Source organism: Diadema antillarum, unplaced genomic scaffold (genome assembly GCF_040938485.1).
Source record: "Diadema antillarum isolate AM-2024a unplaced genomic scaffold, OU_Dant_1.0 seq00001404_RagTag, whole genome shotgun sequence".
NCBI lineage: Eukaryota > Metazoa > Echinodermata > Echinoidea > Diadematoida > Diadematidae > Diadema > Diadema antillarum.
In genome coordinates this window covers 161,801-185,125 of record NW_027272159.1, presented here as the reverse complement: position 1 = coordinate 185,125, position 23,325 = coordinate 161,801, and the positions used below count along the sequence as shown (strand labels likewise).

The window sequence follows — 23,325 nt, the reverse complement described above, 5'->3', positions numbered from 1 at the left end:
AAAAATGGAGCTCAATTTTACACTCATCATGGACGAAAATATACGACCTGTATTATTGCAATGCCGATAATAATGTTGCGCTAAGGCAAGCGGCAATTGGTAATGATAAACAAAGAGGTTACGGACATACAGAACCTATATTAAGATGATGACAAACAACAGAGTATTCTGCATTCCACATGGTTCCTCAACAGGGCAATCGGCTTTGGCTCGGAAACTGAAGTGGTTCTATTCTTCCTCTTCTTGTTCCAGTCGTCTGCCATGAGACAAAACGACGGTTACAAGAAAACCTTCTTTGATTGGCATCTTTCTTCTCGTTGACCCTTTGCGTATTATGCGTGCCGATTGGTACAGAAAACACCCATTATTACGTTGTACACACTGGCCAAAGTTCCTGGCACAGAAAGAGTTTTAGTAAGCATGACAGTCAGGAGAGGGTGAGCTTTATCAATTCTAGAACTGACCGTGATTCACATTAATCTGTATCATTGTGCTCACATCAAAAAGTAAGGGAATTTCTCACGCCTCGGCGTTATCGCAGATCTTTCTTTCAAAACCAACTTAAACTGAGAAGAGTTTTCAACTCTTATACATAAACAGACAGAAGCGATCTTTTAAGATGCAAACATTGAAGTGAAATTCCACTCCGCCTTCAAGTTGATTTCGAATGGATGGTAAAAATCTGAACCAGTGAAAGCTGTTCCATTGTTATCTGACAGAGGAATATTTATGTAAAGGTGTTGTTTTATACATGCATTACAGTCAAAGCAGCAAGTGTCATGCGTGAGACTATAAACCTGTTGTTTTTTAATAGACATAATTACTGAAACATTCAAGTTTTTGATAATCGCGGAACCCTGTCCCTTTACATCTCGACAGTTATAAGTGCGATAAGCTTATTCATGTCCATCACATTTTAAAGTGCAAAATTCAGGAGAAGGCCTGATGTAGTTTCTCGCTGATGACTGTTGGAGCAAATCGATCAAAATCAGGTAGTAAAAACCCCGTTCCAATCCAATACGAAATTCTTAATGGCAAACACGCAACTCAATAATTGGAAGAGAAAACAGGATACTTATAAAAGCACCTCTTTCTCACCCATAACAGTGATACACGATGGACCGACGTGGATATTATAGTGTCTGCATGTATAACCTTTTATGTAAAAGTCATTTTCATTAATTTAATAAGTTGGAACACCTGTCCATTGAAGGCCCACTCAGCATACCATAATTTTAAGTCAAGCTCAACTTTTGAGATGGATTCTTCGTTAAACACTCTTCCAGATACTCAGTATACTTACTATATATTTCAATTTAAATTTTTCGTTTCATGAACTATACAGGGCCCCAGTTGATAGGCTACTACCAATACATGCTAGACTATAGAGGTGTATGTTTTGTAGAGATCTAATCAGAGCACTGTTCAGTTTGGGAAACGGCTGAATTTCAGAACGTTGACGTCATCACAGATGACAATCTTGTATCTAAAAAAATGTTCTCATGCAGTTGACTTGTAGTGGCGCGGCTTCTTTGGAAAACAACAGTCATTGTATTTTCTGTTATCTTTATTGTAAAGTACTTTCTCAAGGGACTGGGACAACCTCTTTGAACCAAGGAGATTAAAATCTTTTGTTTTGAACAGTTTCAAAACCGTAAACTACTGAAATTTCACTATGAAATTGTCAAAGAGATTTTTCTCCTCAACCTGGGGAAAAGCTCTTTGGAAATTGTGCACAAGAGCGCCATCTGTAGTCTGTACATTGTATAAGTTTCCTGTCAGAGGTCACGCTGGAAGAGTGGGTTTATGTTCTACGCCAGAAGAAGAGTTGGACTGCATCTCGAATCCGGAGGCATCCTTCCTCCTTTTTCGATAAAGAGGATTCCTTCAAGATGAGTGGAGGAGTATCATATTATGGGAGCAAAATAAGCCTCGTATCGAACGCAGGAATTCGATATGAAGGTCATTTGTTCTCTGTTGATACCAACGAATCGACAGTGACACTGTCGAAAGGTACGTTTTCTTATAGTGTGTAGATATGCCTTGCTCTATGACACAATGACTTCCACCAGTGTCCACCGTATAAACTTTTAGAATGTTTACGTCAGTGTCAGGGGTTGTTTCCTTTTTTGAAGACGTTTGACTTGCTTGTTTTGCTTTTTTTTCTGACAAATTACTGTCATTAGTAAGAGGCCATTCACCACTGCAGAGTTTTTGGTACATTAATACCATGATAGAATAATATTTCATCTCAAACAGATTGTACAATTACTTGATACAAATCCAGGGTAATTAAATTTACATAGTGCATACTAGGCAGGCGGTAACAATACACTCCTACGTAAACATTGTTACAATTTATGGTTGAGGGGTCTAATTTTTGTTAGATATCGCGCACGAAAGTTTGTGATGCTCTTAAAAATAGAATTATTCCACAATCGTACCTGAATTTCCCAATAAATATCATTAAAATGCAGAAAAATCACCTCCCAGAATCTCCTGATGATACGATGACGGAGTAGTGCGCTGTCGCCGTTTGTATGTCTGACTTCATTTTATGCGCTCAATTTCTCGGGGTATGTAAAGGTCGCGCAGCTGCCCTCTGTAGTTTCATGCGTGAAAGTGTCTGCCCCTCTGCGGCTGTAACATGCCTTTTTCGGCTTTCGTAGAATATTTTTTCACTTGATATCAAATTTGTCCCTGTTATTAAGCAATACGTAAACGATCGAACGAACAAATTATGAATTCTATCGGCTACGAACCAGACAAGCGAGACGACACGTCTAGGCTACAACTTTTTTTAAACAGAGTTTAAGCTAAGGTAGGTAGGCCTAAATTACAAGGTAAAAAGGGTAAATTACAGAATACCGGCAACCAATCACGGAGAGCGCAAATCGCTCTGAAAAGAGCGTAATTACGCTTGCCGATAGCAACCATCTGAAATATTAATCCGATCTGCGATACGGTCCGTGATTCGGCTGTCGACGATTGCATTTGTTTACGTGTGTTTTCCTTGATCTGTGCGGTGAGAAGTGTGGTATCTTACGTTGTTGGGGGTTTCGGGGGTGTCCCCCGAATAATGTAGTTCTAGATCCTGACGATGCTAGTCTAGACTAGCCGTTAAAATTTACCCGAATTTACGATGAATACTCACGTTTTTAGGAGTTGAGGATAGTCCGTATCACAGAAATCGATAGCAATTTAGGTGAGACTAGAAAACAATCACTTATCTAATTGCTGGTGCTAGTTTACAGTAGAGCTTACGCACTGTGTGGGTGCTCTTGACAGCCCACCATGTTGACTCTATCAGAGACTCCAACTCTCCCGTTTTCGACGGGAGATCTCCCGCCGAAAACCCATTTTTGCAAAATTTCCCGTTCTCCCGTTTGAGATTTAATTTCTCCCGCCCTGGCTCTTTGTCTCCCGTTGGAAAATATTTCTTACATATTTCTATCGTATGTTGACAAATAAGCCTTAGATAGCACCAGAGAGCATCTAAACCCCTGGGAATTTCGCGCTTCGCACACATCAACTTTGAGTCTCCCGTTTGCTAGGGGTTTCAGTCGGGAGAATCTCCAGATCAGAAGGTGCTTGGGGTTGGAGTCTCTGCTCTATGCAGTCGTACAACAGTACCTACACACAACAGCTTATGATGCGTACGTGTGCAGTGGTAGCGCGTATTGAGTCTGCAGAACGCGCGCATGTTTACTAGTACAGTGTACAATACGTATAGCAGTTGAGTGCGCACTTGTCTCTTGACAATACGCGTATACGCGCTGCCTTGCCAAACTACAATAGTGTGTAGTGTGATTGATCGTGAATGACTTGTGTCGAAAAGAGTGAAAGGAAGAAGAGCTGCTAGCTGTGATGACGTCATCACCTTTAAAATAGTTCCGTCAAAATCGGCTCGATTTTCTTTATCGACGATTTACTCGAGTTATCTTGATTTAGAGCAGTTTTCCTCCGAAATCACGCAATTTTCATAAAAATTGTGTGGTCAACCTACTTTTTGAAGGCCGTTCCGTTCCCGGGCTTTTTGGGGGCCCCAGACGACGGGAAAGATGAATTTCAGCCCTTCGGGCTGAAATTCATCTCTAAGGGAGAGCCGCCGGAGGTGAGGCCTTCGGCCCCGCCTCCGGCGGCTCTTATACGCACCAATATGCTAATTTATATGAGGCAAAACCGGTATTCTGTAATTTCCCCGGTAAAAAATTTGAAATTTGGTGAAAAATTTGTTGGAAATCGAAATTTCTTACCTGCTTCCTTCTCGTGTTTAGTGGTTGTCAGGTATGTTTATTCCATGGCATGGGCGTACTGGCAAATTTTGCACTTAGTCCCACGCGTAATATTGCTTGCTATACGCAGTTTCGCTATGCGCGACCATTAAGTCCCTGCGTAAGATCTAATCCCCTTACTATATTGATGTCAGATGTATGTAGGCAGGAGGTCTAGAAGATTTTAAAAAAACCAATTCTTACATTAGACACGTCTAGGTAGATCTATTATCTACATCCTGACTTGACAAATAAAATTCTAACCTTACATAAAATGACTGAAGAACTCAGAATTCATGGACGTGCTCCTGGACCTGGTGGTAACAGTTAGTGTTTCTAATAATCTATTTCATTGATAATTGTGTAAAAATAAATTACTGTTTAAAGACAAAGTGCAAATTTATCCAGAACTGTGTGTTAGAAATACATTGTAATGTTAGTGTCATTATCTGAGTACAATTCACAAGTAGGTTGCTGTCCTGACTCCCGCTGAATATTTTTTATTGGCACCTGCACCTGCACCAAGGTTTGCACGTAGAAGAATTGCCCATTCACTCCGTGAACAGATAAATTTTACCTGTGCCGCACTCCGCTTATTGGCTCGCTTCTCGACGCTCTGCTTTGCTGCACAGCTCAGTGAGCTCCATTTACTACATGAGATCTCTGTAGCGTACACTGGTCCGTTATACTCACTGAACTATGGATACCAACCGTAGCTTGAAATTGTGCAATGCATGGCTGACTTTAATTCCCGAGCACAGCCCGAACCTCGCCGCCTGTTTCGCAGCCTGTTCAGACAACGCCACACAGCGTACACTGCACTCCAACATGAAACGGCAAAATAGCAACAAAAATTCATTCAGTGTAATTTGGTTGGAGGGATGTCGCTCTCTACACACACATGTCACTGCCATACAAATTGAACGTAGAGCGATCTACACACAATATCAACGAACATGTCCACATACCTTTGCAAACTCACACGATAAAATCATTCAAAAATATGACTTGACCAAAGCATGAACTCACCAACAATATCACTGAGGTTTTCCTCAAATTATTCACAACACGAATGGTGGAAAAATCCTTCCAAAGTATGATAGCTGGAAATATTACAAGTTTGATATAACTTGCTCAGGGAATCGCGAGGCAGATTGTCGCACTCATAGTCATAGGTTTTAACATTGAGGGAAAATATGCAAATGAATTGGCATGAACACCCAATGAACTAGGAGCTTGGGTGTAACTCCAGTTTTTGAATGAACAATGACATGCAAGCGTGAGGAGGCGTCGTAACGAAGGGCGCACACGCGGGATTTCGGCGAATTCTGCTACGTAGTTCGACCTCCCATGCAACAGTTCGACCATGTGCTAAAGCATATTGGCACCTGCACCAAGGTTCGACCGTATGCGAAAGCATCTAGAATTTCTAGGTACTATAGGTTTCTACATGTAGCAGGTGGTCAAATCAAGGTTCAGGACACAACACAAAACTCTCAACGAATGCTGATCCAGTGTGCATGTACGACACATGCTTACAGAACACAGAGAACAGAATGGGCACAAACACTGCATTTCTGTTTTGGTTGTATAGGCCTAGGTATAATCAGAATATATGTACTCCACCAACGTGATTCGTATGGTCGTATGTTTGCAGTGCAAGAGGTGTTTCAGTTTGACCTTTGAAGTCTCTGCATTGCCAGTGGAGGAAGACATGACTGTTTCTTAGGTAGTTTCCAATCCACTGCTGTCCTGTGGAAGAATGAGTACCGGTACTAGTGTACATTTCATAGTTAGTAGGCCTACCCTTTGGATTCTTCAGCTCTTCCCTCTGATTGTTCTTCCCCCTCTGTTTTTAACTTTGATGTATGAGTTAGCCTTGATTCCCACTTCTCCATCCATGATTGGTATAGAAGTTGAAGTCTGGCAATCCATCCTCCTGTTCCCCAGAGTGTCCCATTCTAAATCCTTGACCATTTTGGAAACTCTGCTCTGTTACTTGTAGTCATTCATGCAACATCCAGCAGCTTGTACTTTGAACAGATTCTATGAAATTAAATTTCCCCTTTGTGATACGGATCCAATGAGCTGCTGGCGTACTCTAGGATAGGTCTGACTAGTGTTGTATAGGTAGGGACTTTGATGGTCTTGGTACAGAACCAGAGATTTCTCATGAAGCTGAGGACCTTGTTAGCTTTTTGTAGTTGGTGTCCCATCTCAGTTTGTTGTTGATTTCTTTCTGGTCCCTAGATAGGGATGCGAGCTAACTACTTCAAGTGGCTGACCTCAGAAAGACAATTAGTGTACAAAGTGTAGTTCCTATTTGGTGGATTCTGCTTTTTGGAGTTCTTCCTGACAGAACATTTGGATGGATTGAAGGACAGAGCCCATTTGTTCTGCCAGTCTTCCGGTTGATGCGGTTCTCTTCAAGAGACCCTAAGTCTTCTTGGGAGTTATTGTTCATCTTTGTTACACTATGTCTAGACTACTTGCTATCAATTGTGTCATAAAATTCATGATGTATACATTTTGTAGCAGACCCAACTACTATAGTGCAGTCTTTGACTTTTTGGTTTTCTTGTTTGAAATACGTGCTATTCCAAAAGTGTCTGACTAGTCTTCTTAGTGTTTTTTGTGCAGTAGATCTAGACTGTGAACAGTGTACATTATCATAAACTGCAATCTCTCTCAAGATTATTGACTTCCCAAAGAGGCATTGTAAATGGGAGGTAAAATAAATGACATATGGTGACAGTATTTTTTCCTGTCTAGGGGTTTAGGGGCCACACACTGTTATGACCTCACAGTGATGTGTCTGCTCTGATCCAGTGTGCAGGCAAAACGTTGCTGCTGCAAACCGGCGATGCTGGGAAATTTGGTGAAGCTTATCTTTTAAGCTCCCGTTTGTGTGCAATTTAAATCGTGTGCCTGACTGGTAGAAAGTTGTCGGATTAAACAGCCCGAAAAAAAAATCTTAAATTTCATAAAAATCAGATCTCAAGACTGCTCTCTGCTACGGACTGTGAGACAAATACACAATTTTACAAAATTCACGGAAAAAGGTGGCATAGATTGACTTGACAGTGATGAAAACTGCTCAAAATTTACGACTTTTCCCTGCTTACGGAATGTCAGAAATGCTTGAGCAAATACGTTAGTAAGTATACCTTCAAGTTTCATTATGACAAACCTAGAGGTGGCCCTTGGGGCAAGTATCAAATTGGGGACCAATTTTCACACTTTCATCTTTTTATTACTCTGTGCACCACAGTGTAAACCCCCTGTGTGCCACATTAATTTGATACTGCAATGCAGTAATGCTTTTGGAAAACATTCTGTTTTTCAAATTCATGTAATTCTTTTCATAAATTTTTGTTATGCTGGGCATGCAGTGAGCAAAGTTGTAGAGAAAATTTCAAGCTTTGCTACAATCAATGTAAATCTAATTACAAATTTATTATTTTTCTTTCAAATGACCCGCAGCTATATTATTTTACAGGCATGACTTTTGCACAAAAAACAATAGACAGAAACTTCGAATTTACTCGTAAATCCACTTTATATTTAATCACCACACAATGCGTGTTACATCAGAGAGGAACAGAATTACGGGTGAGGCTTTCATTTTACTACGATGGCATTTGGCGATTTATGAATTGGTTTGGGCGGATTTTTGCGTTTGAGCAAAATATGCAAACTTGGCACGCCATCTACTGAGTCAGGAGTGCAAACGTGGCACTGCATGGTCAAATTTTGAGCAAGCTAGGCGGAGGATACCATTATTCACATACTGTATACGCTATAATTTTCGCGTACATAAATTTTCGCGAATTGCCGCTGTCACACATTTTCGCGAGTGGTTAAATTCGCGATTTGGGGACCAGAGAAAATATGAAGTGGCAAAGAAAGTGTGAATTTTCAACTTACTAGCAAATAAGAATGATACTAGTTATACACTGCATGAAAAAAACTTACCAAACTCTGCGAACTAGTAAGTTAGAATTCAACATTTTTGAAGTGGTTAAGTCCATCGCGCTAGATTTCTGACGAGTGGTCCCCTTGCGATAATGGATTGGCTCTCTACAGTATTCGTAAGTAGACGTGGACGTGCGTAAAAAAGCTTAGCCAGTATGGTCTGTTCGGTAAGCCGTGACATGGTATACTAGTACTGAAATGTTCGTATCATCAAGGCAAGGGATTCATTTTGGAAGGTAATATTTTCGCGTGTTGTTAATTTCGCGAATAGCTCCTGACTCGCGAAATTCGCGAAAATAAAACCCCCGCGAAATATATAGCGTATACAGTAGCCCCCCCCCCCCCCCCCCTTGGAATCCCAGGTTGCCCTGATTCAGTGAAGCCCCCAAATTAGATAATCTTATGGGGAAACAAAAAATCTGTTTGTGGAACCAGAAATTACAGAGTCAGTCTTATAAGTTAAGAATATATTGGTGATACTTCGATTTTAATTATTATTTTTTTTTTAAATTCAAATTCAGGGGTGACCCTTAAGGGCCGAGACCAAATTCAGGGCCTAGTTTTCACATTTTGATCTTCTTTTGGAAAATGCACAATCAAATTTTCTACAAATTTTGCAAGTATTAAAAATCACCATAGACTGTACAAATCGACACTGTGTCGCTCTTGAGGCCCCCAAAGCCCCCAAGTTTGCTACTATATGTCCTTCTATGGTGATGCAGTCTGCAAGAATGCAGGGAAGGTGAATGTGCAATATTGAGGTTAACACACATAAGTTACAAAGCTACAAAGTACCTATGAATCAGACTGCCACAGGGAAACAAGAAAAGGATTGTGTTGCGTTGTCTTAGTGAAGCAAGATGTTCAATTGAAATGGGGTCTATGGCTCTGAGAGGCTGTGCACAAACTCTTCAGGAAATTTGCAGTCATGCCAAGTTTTAAATGAATCATTTTACATCATTTACATCATTTTCTGTAGTTATAAATAACTAAACTCTTTTATCTTCAGGGTCATTGACTGGTGTATGATATTCTGTGCCCCTTAGACTAAAGCAAACTACACCAAACAAAACTCGAGGCTGTTGGGCACATGAGGTGCACTGTAGCAGTCACATTGAGAAATTGCTACATTTAATTCTAATTCTTCCCAACAGTTCGCTCCTTTGGGACGGAAGATCGGGAGTGTCCACATCCGGTGGCCCAGCGAGATGAGATGTACGACTACATTGTGTTCCGGGGGTCCGACATCAAAGATCTCCTCGTATGTGAGGCCCCAAGAACCCAGAGCACCATTGCGCAGGATCCAGCTATTCTGCAGGTACATGTTTAATTTGTGATGAAGTAGATACTGGTACTTGGAAGAGGAAACTTGATATTCTGATATCATTTTGGGATGACATATAAATATCATGATATTGAAAAGACACTCTTAGAGAGGACTGCACATCACAAAACTATATTTTGTGGCTTAAGATAATATTAAAGGGACTGTACAGTACTGGTTGAGGTGAGAATTCAGCCTGTACCGTTTTGCGAGATATTTAGAAACCACTCTATGAAATGTTAAAGAGCATACAATTTTAAGGGGAATCAAAAGTTTACTTGATGAAAATCGGTTTTGAAATGACTGAGATATCTAAAAACAAGGTAAAACAAAGAGATCCTAATAAAAGTTGTGGCCTGTCAATTTTATTAGGGTCATTTTTTGGGATATCTCAGCCATTTTAAGACCAATTTTCATCAAATAAATGTTGAATCCTTCTTGAAATCACATGCTCTTTCATATTTCATAAGAGATTTCTCATCTCATAAAAAAAATGTTATAAACCTGAAGCCTCGCCTCAACCAGTACTGCACTGTCCCTTTAATTCATACGATCATAGTATTGTGGTGATGTAAAAATTGTTAGACACATTGTATTTGCTGTTTAATGACACTAAATGGAGAATTTGATCCCGTAAGTTTGTTGATGGTGACAGTAGAAACGGATTTGCATAATTCGTTGTGATTAAAGAAGTAAGCGATTTCTTTTTTTTCCCCAATTTCATGTAGATGTTATGACATGTAATGTTAAATGTTTTCTGCCTGCCTATGCAATTTTTATTTATTTATTTTTTTTTTTTGGGGGGGGGGGGGGAGGCAGGGGCTGGCTGTTAGGCTAAATGAATCAACAGTCAAGAAAAGAAATGACTGTTTTAGTATGCCGTGCATTCTAAATGCTCTGGATTGTATGAATTAGTAATGTCAATCTTAATACCATGTGTAGATGCGCTTCATTCTTTTGGTGTTGTCAAACTACCTGTATGAAAAGCTGAGACAAATTGACACAGATTGGGGTATTCATTGATCAGTAGATAAGAACACATTCCCCCACAGAAATTTCTGTTAATTCTCTCATATTATTCTGGAAGACTTGTTTGTAAACATTTTCATTGATGTTCTCCCATAACAGCAGTTTAATTGCTCTTAATACTCAAAGCTGTTACCATTTCTCTCGTTTTTACTCCCCTGATCGTATGGTGCCCATAAACAGTTTTGTGGCTTTATGATTGCCAACCTTTCTTGCACAGTGTTCATAAAAATTCAGCTCCGTGTATGCCATGAAAATTACCTGTGAAAGACTTCATAACACAAAACAACGCTTGCACATGCTTACACACATGACACACCCTCTGCATATATAAGTTGTTCTATTGTCGTTTGTTTTAAGTTGTGACTTAATGATAACTTGCCTCATAAGAATTTCTAATCTCTTGGGATTATCCATCTAAAGCAGCTTGCACAGTTAGCTGGGATTGATTTTATAATAGGACAAAAATAAGCCTCCCCCCCCCAAAAAAAAAAAAAGAAAAAAGAAAGAAAGGACACTCTGTAGTTGGCCGTGAAATTACTTGAGCTTCTTATCTTACAGCAGTTTGCATTACAGTGGGGGGTGGGGTGGGAATCCCACATGCCCTGCAGAACAATTAGAGTTCATGTCTTATTGAAGACAAGGCTCATGTTGTAATATTCTCGGTATCCATGTATTTTATCCTTCCTGCTTTATGCAGCGCGCTTTGCACATATTGGATGTTGACACAATGTTGAAATTATCCACAGTTTTTTTGCTAGCAGTTTGAAGGTTGCTTGATATTGACCATATTGCTCAGATAGCTTATTTTAAAAAGATTAAAAAAACCCAGCTATTTACAATATAGTGACGGAACTATTGTGATCTTGAATGATCTATATTGAAGGACATCAAAAATGCTTTTACCAGTGTTTGATCTGTTTTGTTATTGTTCATAGCACTCTGGGGCTGTGAGCACTACTTCAACTCCAAGCTTCAGGCCCCCCAACACCTTTGCGAGTGCTCCTGCCCCATTTGCCCCCTTCAATGTCCCATACCAGTATAGTGCTATGGGGGGAATGATGCCCAATCAGTTTGGAGCAGCCCAGGCCCAGAGACCGCCGCAAATGGGAGGTAAGTAATATGTGTGTGTGTGTGTGTGCATGTGTATTGGGGGGTGGGGGGGGGGGGGGGGGAGAGGAGGAATGTTAACTGATTTGTCACAAAAAATAAAACATGTAAATAGTAAGCTACTTTTGGATTGCATGGCTGAATGTATATTGGGGAGACCGCTGTAAGGTTTGTTTTATGTTAATATTTTGTGTTTAAAAAAATGTATTGAAAAAAAAAAACAGTTTAGGTAAGAGCCATGTCACACACAGAGCTATACATGTTTACTTAATCAGAAATTCTTGTTCAGGCAAACATTGACAGCAGAAAATTTTAATACAGTTTTTTAAGAGAGCCATGCCGTGATGGACGCAAAGAGCAGTACATGCTCACTTAGTAATCAAGAATTTCATGTTCGGGCAAAGATTGACAACTGATAATTGTAATTCATTCTTTTTATTCTTCTTGAAGAGTTCCTATTGAATTCCTGTTTTATGAATATGTCTAGAACTATGTGCAACATGTATTGTCTCCTACAACCTCCTTAGTCCCATTTCACCCTGTCGTTATCGTCTTCCTGTAGAGGTAGGTCGGCAGACTCCCCCAATCACCCGCAAGTCGCCAACCATGGAGCAGGCAGTGCAGGCCTCTGGCCCACAGTCACCAGAGAAGGACAGGAAAGATGGCGGCAAGCACCACGAGAAGGATGAGGAGAGTCATCGCGACTCCAGACCCGAGCCCCAGCAGCAGCGGAGGCGGGACGATCGCAGGCCAAACCGGGATGCCAGGGATGACGGGCGCCACAGGGACAGCCAGGACGGGCGGCATCGTGACGGCCAGCACCGGGACCAGGACAGGGACGTTGACAGGAGGAGAAATGATCGGTCAAGGGATCAAGGTCGCCGACCCCAAGGTACTTTGCTTGGTAATACAACTGACATCTCCCATGTGGATGCTCTGTCAAAAGAACAAGAGTAATGATTATTACAAAATGTGCTTGCGTGGAAATGTAAAGCTGACAAGACAATTGCAAATTTTTGGCCCCTCGGTGATGAGAGGGAGTGGAATGGGACTCTGCGTTAGACATTCCTTGCACTTTTAATCTACATTGTTCTTCAGCTGTTGCAAACCTGTAATTTCTCCTTTGGGAAATGAGAAAGAATCCTGCTTGGGTAGCCATTTTGGGCTTAAGTAATTTTTAGAGATATTGTCTCCCTGCAAGCATACCTGGGTTTGGGTCATCACTCGTATTTCATGATATTTTCTTGCAGGTCAGCAGCAGCAGCATCAGCAACCGCAGCAGCAGCAGCCCTACAGGAGGGGGCGGGGCCGCGGACGTGGCCAGCGTCCACAGATGGCCAAGGAGCCAATCAAGGTTGGCACCGATTTTGACTTCGACACCGCCAATGCCCAGTACGACAAGGAGGCCATAGAGGATGAACTGGAGAACAAGCTGAAGATCGGTGGGTGCACTCCCTTCTCGTCTTCAACACAGTGATGACAGTGTGCAAATAGTCCAAGTCACAAGTCTCTAATTGCTCTGTGTAAGGGAGAGAGAGGGAGAAATAAGAAAAGACCAATTTGATTATATTTCTTGCTTCAATGGTTGATATATATGGTAGCAATTGAATACCCCTCCTTTACATTTTCTTGTGAAACAGGACCCCTCTGATCTGTAGCATTAAAGAGGTTCTAGAAGAAAAGACACAGTAGATTGCATAATAATGTAATAGTTATCCCTATTAAAGGAGACCTCTGGATGATTTTCAGATTATTACATTTGAACAACTATAAATTAGTTATACTGAGGACAGAGTTTCAAAATTTGTGATAACTGGGATGAAGAATAAGAATATTTTCAAAATTTAGAACAAATTGCAATGAACAAGGATGATGACATGGCAGAGTCACCATAAGAATGCATGAGTTGGGTTGGGGCTCAAGGGAGCAGAACAAAAGAAGAAGGCATGCATTGATTATACACAGGTGATCCCGAAAGCAAGCGGTATTGTAATGGAATTACACAGCTACATTTCTAAAATATGTGAACCTCCTATGTTATCATCCTTGTTCAGTGTAATTTGTTTAAGGTTTTTCAAAGTATTGTTTCTCTGCTCAAGAACCACAATAAATTCCACAAATCTATACATGGAGTTGTCAATTTATGTACTACATCATGTGAAATTACGAAAATCGTCTGGAATGTCCTTTTAATGTTTTGCAAAAAAAAAAAAAGACCCCAAAACTTTTATTTCATTACTTTCTAGCTAATGGCTGATAATATGTTTGGTCTCACTCTGTTTGGTACCTTAAGATAAAGATGCTGTAGTTTTGTTGCAAGTATGGCGAGTACGGATCCGCGTGTGGCAAACTGACAGGTTCCTACTCTTTTATTTCCTCCTCATTAGTGAATGGTGATGAGAAGTCTGGAGAGCATGAGGGATCAGGCAGCGAAACACCTACCAGTGAGACCCAGGATGACAAAGCCTTCTATGAGCCAGAGAAGTCCTTCTTTGACAGCATCTCGTGTGAAGCCAGCAACCCAGAGTAAGGGACAAGCCCCCCCAAGTTTGATGCTCTTTCTCTCTCTTCGCCCCCCTTCCCTCTCCCTTTATTTTTCTCTCCTGTGTAAGCTGATATTGTGTAGCTTGTGTGACCAAATGATCAAAAGTGATGATACACCTCAAAACATTCCAGAGTTGTAGTTTCGAGTGAAACAAAGACTATCAGCAGCACCTATGAGAAATATTAGTATTGTGATATTTCCAATTATATGCACCATTTTCATTGCAGGATGTAAGTTTTGAGAAGAGAAACAGGAGGGTATTATTAGTGAAGTGTGGATGGCCATCTATACAGATGAGTATATCTTTATGTGATGAATTCAGTGTATTGTGTGTGTGTGTGTGGGGGGGGGGGGGGGGTGAGGGGGATGAAGAAAAAAGAATCTGTATTGATGGGAGCAGCCATAGCTTTGCTCTTCCTGATATTAATGTTTTCACGCTGTCTGATGTATCTTGTAGGAGCCGAACCCGACCAAGCCGCCGTGAAGAGTACAAGATGAACACGGAAACATTTGGGGTTCCCTTCGCCAGGGGACGCGGACGCGGCAGAGGAGGCTACTACCGCGGGGGCTACCGTGGAGGCTACAACAACTACCAGGGCAACTACAACAGGAGTGGCTACAACTCTGGCTACAGGGGTCGCGGCAACTACCGTGGCACGGCTTGGAACAACCGGAGGAACCGCAACCAGGATTGGGGTCGTGGCGAAGGGTTCCAGCGCAGGGACCGGGATGACAATCGCAGACGAGATGAGGGGGTCAGCCAAAGTAAAGGAACTGCGGTAAGTATATAACACTGAGTGTTATATATAACATTATATATAACACTGAGTTTTGTCATAGGAGCACTTGGTGTGTTCAGTTCCCCCGTCAAAGCTTTGCACATTCCCCGTTATGTCTGCATACTAAAAGCAAAGCTTGGTATCAGTGGCAGTGCTTGCGGGAGCTGTCTTTCCTTGAATCACAATGTGTGCAGCCATTCAAAATGTCCTATATCATGTGGGGTTGTCCTTCTGAACTTTGTCCAGGAGAGATGCCGATTATGATTTTCAGTCAACATTCTTATAAATGTTGTTCTGGTTTTGAAGAGTTCCAAGTCCTGTAGGTTTGATAATACTGAAGTGAATTTGTAGTGTGTGTTTGGAATGGTGAGCAATATTTTGTGTGCCAGAAAAAGAAGAAGATCAGGGCCCCATTTCATCAAAAGATACAATGATTTTAAATTTCCTTAACACACAGGCTGCCATAGACTTATGATAGAAATTAACTTTGTAATCAATTTTAACTCTTCACAAAACAGGGCCCTGATGTGTTTCTTTGGATAAGACATACCCATCAATGTTTAACAGGCATCAGTGTTCAATGTGCATCGAGTGAGGCATCAATAACTGGATGCCGCTCCAAATGGTCTCAACCCTTTTATATACCTTCCTGCAGGGATGACCGAATAAAACTTCTCTGCAAAATATAACAAAATCTAGAAGATGGGAATTCAATTCCAGAATTCCAGTGAAGAGGATGGTAACATGTCTGTGATAAAAGAATGCCTGCATTATAATACTTGTCTTTCTCAATCTAATCTGGCATATGCATGTTTTCTCTCTATCTTGCAGGAGAAAAGCCAGAAAGAAGATATAAAAGTGGCAGAGGGCTCATAGGCGGAGTGCTGAGTGAGAGGGGAGTTTGCTCATCTGTACAAACAGACTCTATTCTTTTACAAGCAGCAGCCCTGGTTTTCAAGAGAAAAAGCTGGAAGCAAGGACCGTCAGCAGCTCTCGCGAGTAATTATTAATATTGTTTCGGTTTCTCTAATACTGGTGAACCCTCCCCCTCTTCCTTTTACCCACACAAAAGTGAGGGGGAACAAAAATACGAGAAATGTGTGATACTACCTAAGCGACATCCTGCAGTCAGGTGTGCAGATAGTGGTGGTGGTGGAGTAGATCTCCATCCCACTGTAATTTCTTTGGGGGAAAGATGAAGAGGAGTTAGGAGTATGATAGTTCATCATGATTCTTCATTGTTGGCCTGTGGCAGTGGTTCTGTGTGTCCAATGTGAAGTTTGATCGGTCTATGGGGGACGCTTCACTTGTCAGACTCTGGATCGTAACTCCTACAATGGACTGTGAGGTTGTTTTTTTGTTTTGTTTTGTTTTGTTTAATTTTAGGTCTGTCTGTTCGCTTTATTTATTTCTTTGCCTACCATTGTACATTTAGGAGCCAGTTGCCCACTTGTGCTAAATCTTTTTTTTTTTTTTTTGTCACCTCTTTTGCTGATACAAAGTGTCATCTTAAATTGAGATGGACTTCATACTCACAGGCCTGCTATGAGGGGTCTGCTTTGCTACTAATACTCACTTGTGGTGGTGTATAGTTTCCTATGAAGTTTTCTGATGACCTAGAATATTCTTTCACCATTGTGAACAGAGATACCGAGAGTATGGCGCTTAACATAACCTCACCACACCTACAACACAGTCAGCATGGTCATGTGTAGGCATCTCTTTGCCAGGGTTTGATGAAGGATATATGCCATTTCATGAGGGAAGAAGTTCTGTTATTATTCTCATCATATTTGCACTTGGCTAAATGAGCAAAGTTGGCATTCTTTACTAAATTGCATCACAGGTGAAGCGGAAGATTTCATGGTACGGATGCACTTTGATCTGTGCACGTGATTACCAAAGGCACAATATTTATATCTGTATGAACACAAGCAGCATATGTGAGCAGAGATACCAGAGATTAATATGATGTTCTTTATCAGTCATAGGCATGCGTAATATGATAATGACTGATCGTGGAAAGTTTACTGCAATTGAACGCAATTCTTTCCGGAAATTGGCCTTATTTCATACTCCAAATAAAGTACGCAAAGCAGGCGTGTCTTGCCCATAGAGATGTTGTGGATCCTTCTCACTTGTAGCCCTCTGCATCTGACAAAACATTTGATCTGGTGTCAATACCCGATAATACATGCTGAAAGAGACGCCAGTCGTGCTATCTCTGACACCAAAATATACATGCACCCTCATGCAAAACTCAAAGGTTGTCAATTTTCACCATCAGTGTAAGAAAGGTGGATAGGTAAATTTGTATTATGATAATTGAGTATGAATAACTGAGAGAAAGTGCTGCATTTTGCAAAAGCAGAGAGAAAAATTATACTGTTTGGTATAGACCTAGTCAGTTTTAAAACACTACTGTACAAGCTGTTATTTTCGCGTACAGATATTTTCGCGAATGAGGAGGTCACGGACATTTTCGTGAGATGTTGTTTTCGTGATTTGACACCGAGGCTATCATAAGTACACTAATAGCCTAGTGTATGGCGACATTTTCGCGTGTTAAATTAGCGGTCCAGCCGTGTGATTCGCGAAATTCGCGAAAATCAAACCCTCGCGAAAATAACAGTGTATACAGTAACTAATGTTGGCCATAACTGGGTGACTTGGAAAATGAGAAGAAAATATGATTTGATGGGTTATGCAATAAGTCAAGTGCATCATTATATCAGTGCATAAATCAACTGTTGTAAGACATACTGAACCTCCCAGTTTTGGTTAAAATACAGCACCCAAAGCAAAGAGGTGTATATTCAAAGGTATTCTAGGCAATTTGGTGCGCTCCTATTGTTTGACAGAGTAACATAGTAGTGTGCCAACTGGATATGATCATGGAATTTAGGCAGTGGTTGCATTGTCCACCCTAACGTCTTACCAATGAAAGAAGTTTTAAAGGGATATGTAACCCTCTTTCACTACATTCTACGTTTAGGAATAGCAGCAATGCTGCACATGCTCCCAACTTTCTGATGGAAAACAACCAAAAGTTTCCAGAGTTAGGTGCATCTCCATTTATGTATTGTCTAACCACCCTTGTGCACACATTACATGCATGTTGATTGTTGGAAGAAAGAGGAACATTGCGAAGCAGATCTTTCCATGTGTTGTCATTCATGTCAGTATTAAAAATAGCATATTTTGTTTTTGAAGCAGATGGACTGCCATGTAGAAGTTAAGTGATGGTGATGCTGTTGGGAGACCATCAGTGACTAACGGTGCAATGTGTGGTCACCACCAACACTTGGTATTGAATTGAGCAAATGAAAGCGCAGACACCCTCCCAGTGTTCGCATACTTCCAAGCCATTGGCAAGATAGATAGATTGTATTGCCACTTAGAAATTTTCTATGTGTTTCAAGTGCCACTGCGCTTTACAAAGAATATAAAATACAGAAGTGACCAGAGAGGTGAGATGAAGCCTCGTTCTACTGAAGTCTTGTTGATATGTGGCTTGGGCAATATGACATCGGAGTAATTCTGACAAATGTTACGGGAGATTCTTTTAGCAAGGAAGCAGCGTATGAAACTCCACTGTCCAGGGACAAAAGCCATGAAAGCAATGGTATTGTTATTTTTGTAAATACTTGTAGCTGAACATGTGATCATACTACAAGTTTATTTAAGTCCCATCCAAATGATGGATGGATAATTATTGATACCAGCACGGTTGTCACCGGAAGCACTTCAGTGTGTAAATTGTCTATACATATATTGAGCTTTAACTTCGACCTAGGAAAAAAAAAAAAAACATTTTCATGTAATTTCACTTGAATGTCATACGACTGAGAATTTTGTATTCAGACTTGGGTTGTTTCCTTGAAGACAAAAAATGGAAAAGTGAGATCATTTCTTGAGTTTGAATCAAATGGATTGAATGAAAAATTTGTGAATCATTTGAGAAAACGATGTGTATTACTGGAAAGTCATTTTATTGCCATGGAAGGTGGAAAATGTAGAAAACAAGTGTACTTTTCCTTTGATATAATACATAAACTAGAGAATGAAGTTGATTTGAACAGTTAGGAGATGTTAATGAATGAATGAAAGACAGTGTTGAGTTATTGCTCCTAGGGGTGCCAGCACACAATTTGGATGGCAGGAGTTACAGAGAAACATGTATCAATGATGAGAGTATTTCGCAGCAGTAAAATAGGAACAGGAACGGTCCCTGTATTGGAATAGGAAACAAACAGAAAGCTACTGTTAATTGTGTAGAAATGCTCTCATTACCATAGCATGTTAAAGGAGATATCATTTATATGTGTGTTTGTAAGCGTAGACAAGAATATTTTTGGAGAACAACTAATGAAATTATTTTAAAAAAAGACATTATTCTGACTCGGTCAGTTAATCTTTTTTTTCTTTTTTTTTTCTAATTCACACAATTCAAAGTATAGACCTCATATCTACAAAATGTCAAATGTCCAGGAGAACAAAAAAACATGGCAGCCAAAGCACTGTATCCAATAGGATAGACATTCCTTTGACATGCCGTGGTGGCCTCATTTTTTAGGTAAGACAGCTAGGATTTGGACAGGACATCACTTGACTGATTATCTGACCGTTATCAGAAAAAGTAATTTTCACCAAAATTTCAGATACAAGGTCTTGTCACCCCAGCGACGATATAGGATTTGCAGAAAAACCATGTAGCTGAAGGTCGAATGATTTTCTCTTGGAGAAATTTCTTGTGACCAAAATCATCAAGGGGCTATTTGAATGCTTGTCATGAGCACCATTTTGAAGTGATATGCGCAGTCCCAATTGTGTGGTGGCACTTAAACATGGTGTTGACTCTTCTCAGATGGAAAGGATTGGCAAAGGGTGTCCAAAAAATGAAGAGTCGTGGGCAGCACATCTAGTGGTGTAACCAGCCCTAACTAACTGCATTTTATTTTAGGGTTTTACAGAGAAGTTCAAGTAAGGAGAACGTTGCCACACAGGAATTTTGAAGTGATAGCACGATTTTGAGGGCAGCAAGTTAATGGCATTCAAGGAATTTGAAGACGGCTAATGGAAGAAGTGTAGAAGACTGCACGATATTTTGCGGTGCGCGCTAAACGTGGAAAGAAACTCAAAAGACTTCAAATGAGAGATGTTAATCATCTTGTAGTGAGCAAGGTAGAGAGTATATTTCTTTTGTACAGGCAGATGACAGATCTGCAAAATGTTCCGTTGAATTTTGTGAAATAAACAAGCTAGAATTCAAAAGAAGTTTGTTTCTGTGTCTGTGAGTGTGGTGTGATTCTATGAATTCAAAATTGTTTCATGTTTAGTGGACAACACTCAAAAGTATGTACAGTACTTGCAGAATGAAACCTCATTTTATAGGGCTTCACTTTCAAGCAAAAATGTTTCAGATTCTTCACATAATGAGAATGCTGGGACTATTTTAGGTTGGCTTTACATTATTGGTTTCTCATGGGTATGTCAAATTGCCATTTCAGCCACATGAGATATCAAGGATATAAGATATTATAGAATGGGTAGCGAGAATCCTGCGATCTCATTGGTCGAGAACTGTGTGTGGATTTTCTACTGGCCACACACTGCCTCACAGTGGTAAACATGTTATCGCACTTGTAACAAAGCTCCGCGCACTAACAAGCGTTTGCGCACTCAGTACGAGATGCCTATTGGCTGAAAAATCATGCATCCAGTACTTTTGCCATGCATCCAGTAATTACTGAATGCATGGTTTTGAAGTACTGGATGCATGATTTTCGGGCTTTCATCTATGGCAAGCCTAAAGGAAATGCATCCAGTAAATTTGCCATAGGGTAACATAGAAAAATGGAATTTTGGCAAGAAAATTGTCCCCATTCTATAACACAGATGATGCACATGTCTTTTCGTGCATCAGTCGGAATAGTGTGCATGCGGTTACTATGGAATTTAGCCTAAACCCACTTGGTTTTGCCTCGTGAGTGAAGCATTCCATAGTTACCTTATGCACACAATTCCGACTGCCACACTCAGACCTGTGCGTCATTTGTATAGTGTTACACTTTCCCTGAAACACGGGAAGTCAGACTACATCATATGAGTGTGACAGATATTTACATGTACTGCCTCCCTGCCTGGAGACAAAATGCTCTCCTTTGGATAGATTTTGACAAGGAAACCTGCTTCAAAGGAGGCCGTAATTCTCATCTCTTGTATCATTGAACAAAGTCTAGTAGATGGGACATTATAGTAAAAGTTACTTTCCATCCAAAAGTACATGATTCAGCGAACGTTGCATTCTGCCGACATTTCAAAGAGACTGATATGCTATCGATGTTGCTGGAACCCCCCCCCCCCCCCCCCCACCACCTTTCTTTTCTTGACTTTTCATCCCTCTCACTTCTCTTCTTAAAGGGTTCATAGTTTTGGGTGAGATGGGGTTTCAGGTTTCCAGTGTTTTTTTTTTTTTTTATCATGATTTTTTTGAGATGAGAAACTTCATATAAAATATGAAAGAACATATAATTCTAAAAGGATTCAAAGTTTATTTGATGAAAATGGTTTTGAAATGGCTTAGATATCCAAAAGAAAGCAATCCTTATAAAAAGTGGGACCCACCTTTTACATTGTATTAGGATCGCTTTGATTTACTTTGTTTTTGGATATCTCAGCCATTTCCAAGCCAATTTTCATCAAAGAAACTTTCAATTCCTCTTAGAATTGTATGCTATTTACCATTTCATAGAGTGTTAGTTCAGTATCTCGCAAAAAGTTAAAAGCCGAGTCCTGCTTTAACTTTTTGTGCGATACTGAGAAACTGCTTTATGAAATTCTAAGAGGAATTCAATCTTTATTTGGTGGAAATCGGTTTTAAAATGGCTAAGATATTCAGAAACAAAGTAAAACAAAGTGATCCCATACCGATGTCGATAGAAAATCATGACAACAAAGACAAGTTGATCTTAGATAAATTGTTCACATATTCAAGACTACTAGAACTCTAAAAACTTATGTATTCATAAAATTATCTTTCTCTCTTTCTCCCTCTCACACACAAACACACACACAAACATGTTAAGAAGTACAGTATATATATATATATATATATATATATATATATATATATATATATATATATATATATTATATGTATATATATGTATATATATATATATATATATATATATATATATATATATATATATATATATATATATATATATATATATGTATATATATATAACATTGTACTTCAGTATGTTAACCCTAACAGGGCCAGGGGCAGAATCCGCCCCCCCCCCCCCTCGACGTTTCGCACTATAATTCTGTAACGCGAGAAGGCCTCGTCGCGAGGCTTCTTGACTTTCTTCATTCAAGTCTCGTGCAACTTTCGAGACCAAATTTGCAACGTCTGCGCATTTTTTTTCGAAGCCACGCCCATTTTTGTAACGGCATGTCGCCCCAAAACGGGCACAATTTTGTGATTTTGTGTACATTTCCTATGGAAAACAGTGCTCTGTCATGAAAGTCATAAAAACCGGATTATTTTTACAATTAATCACTTTCATTGATTAATTTTATGCTAATTATGGCAGAAAAGTGGTCAGTGACAATTTCCAATAAAAAAACAAAGAAAAACAAAAGTTGAAAAACAATGAAATACATAAGAAATTCTGAAAACATTAAAATACATAAGAATTGAAATGAGTTTTAATAGTTTTTGTGATGTACAATTGTTGAATATGCTAAAAACAGATATACAGACCAAAAAGTAGACTCTCAATGCTTTTAATTAGGCTAAAATATGATCTTGAGCATAATTTGCATAATTAATTAATTTAAATTAGAAATTGATTGTTTCAAAAAATCTTATGACACAATCTTGTAGATTATGACGTGGGGGGGGGGGGGGGGGGGGGGATATCCGTCCCCCCTTTGGTTTAAGCATGGCCAAAAAAGCCCGGCCTGATTAGGGTTAAATCATGTACCGTACATATTTGGTTAAAACCAAATAGAATAGTGATGACAGTTAAAAAAAAGAAAAGAAAACCCAAATACACTGTAGGTGGTAATAAAAACACAATATCAAAAGTAGTGACGCCAGCACAAAGTCTGCTGCTACTGTGGATTAACCGTATCCAATATTTTGAAGGTATTCCCACAAGCAAAAAGGTATTGGGTAGCTCATACACAGGCAATTATGTAATCACATGATAAAATCTGTTATCCTGTTCCACGGTAGATTTACATTGTATTTTACTACGTCAAACAAAACCAAAGAAA

The 23,325-nt window shown here is 39.9% G+C and overlaps 1 protein-coding gene across 1 annotated transcript; it reads left to right on the top strand.

The window, feature by feature from the left end:
- The first annotated feature begins 1,794 nt into the window (after positions 1 to 1,794).
- On the top strand, positions 1,795 to 17,049 carry LOC139709084 (protein LSM14 homolog B-like). The gene is made up of 8 exons (XM_071621046.1): positions 1,795 to 2,013; positions 9,404 to 9,567; positions 11,538 to 11,712; positions 12,272 to 12,601; positions 12,960 to 13,151; positions 14,097 to 14,235; positions 14,712 to 15,033; positions 15,865 to 17,049. The coding sequence occupies exons 1-8, from the start codon at positions 1,893 to 1,895 to the stop codon at positions 15,907 to 15,909; spliced, it is 1,488 nt and encodes a 495-aa protein (XP_071477147.1). The 5' UTR covers positions 1,795 to 1,892; the 3' UTR covers positions 15,910 to 17,049.
- The last annotated feature ends 6,276 nt before the right edge of the window (positions 17,050 to 23,325 follow it).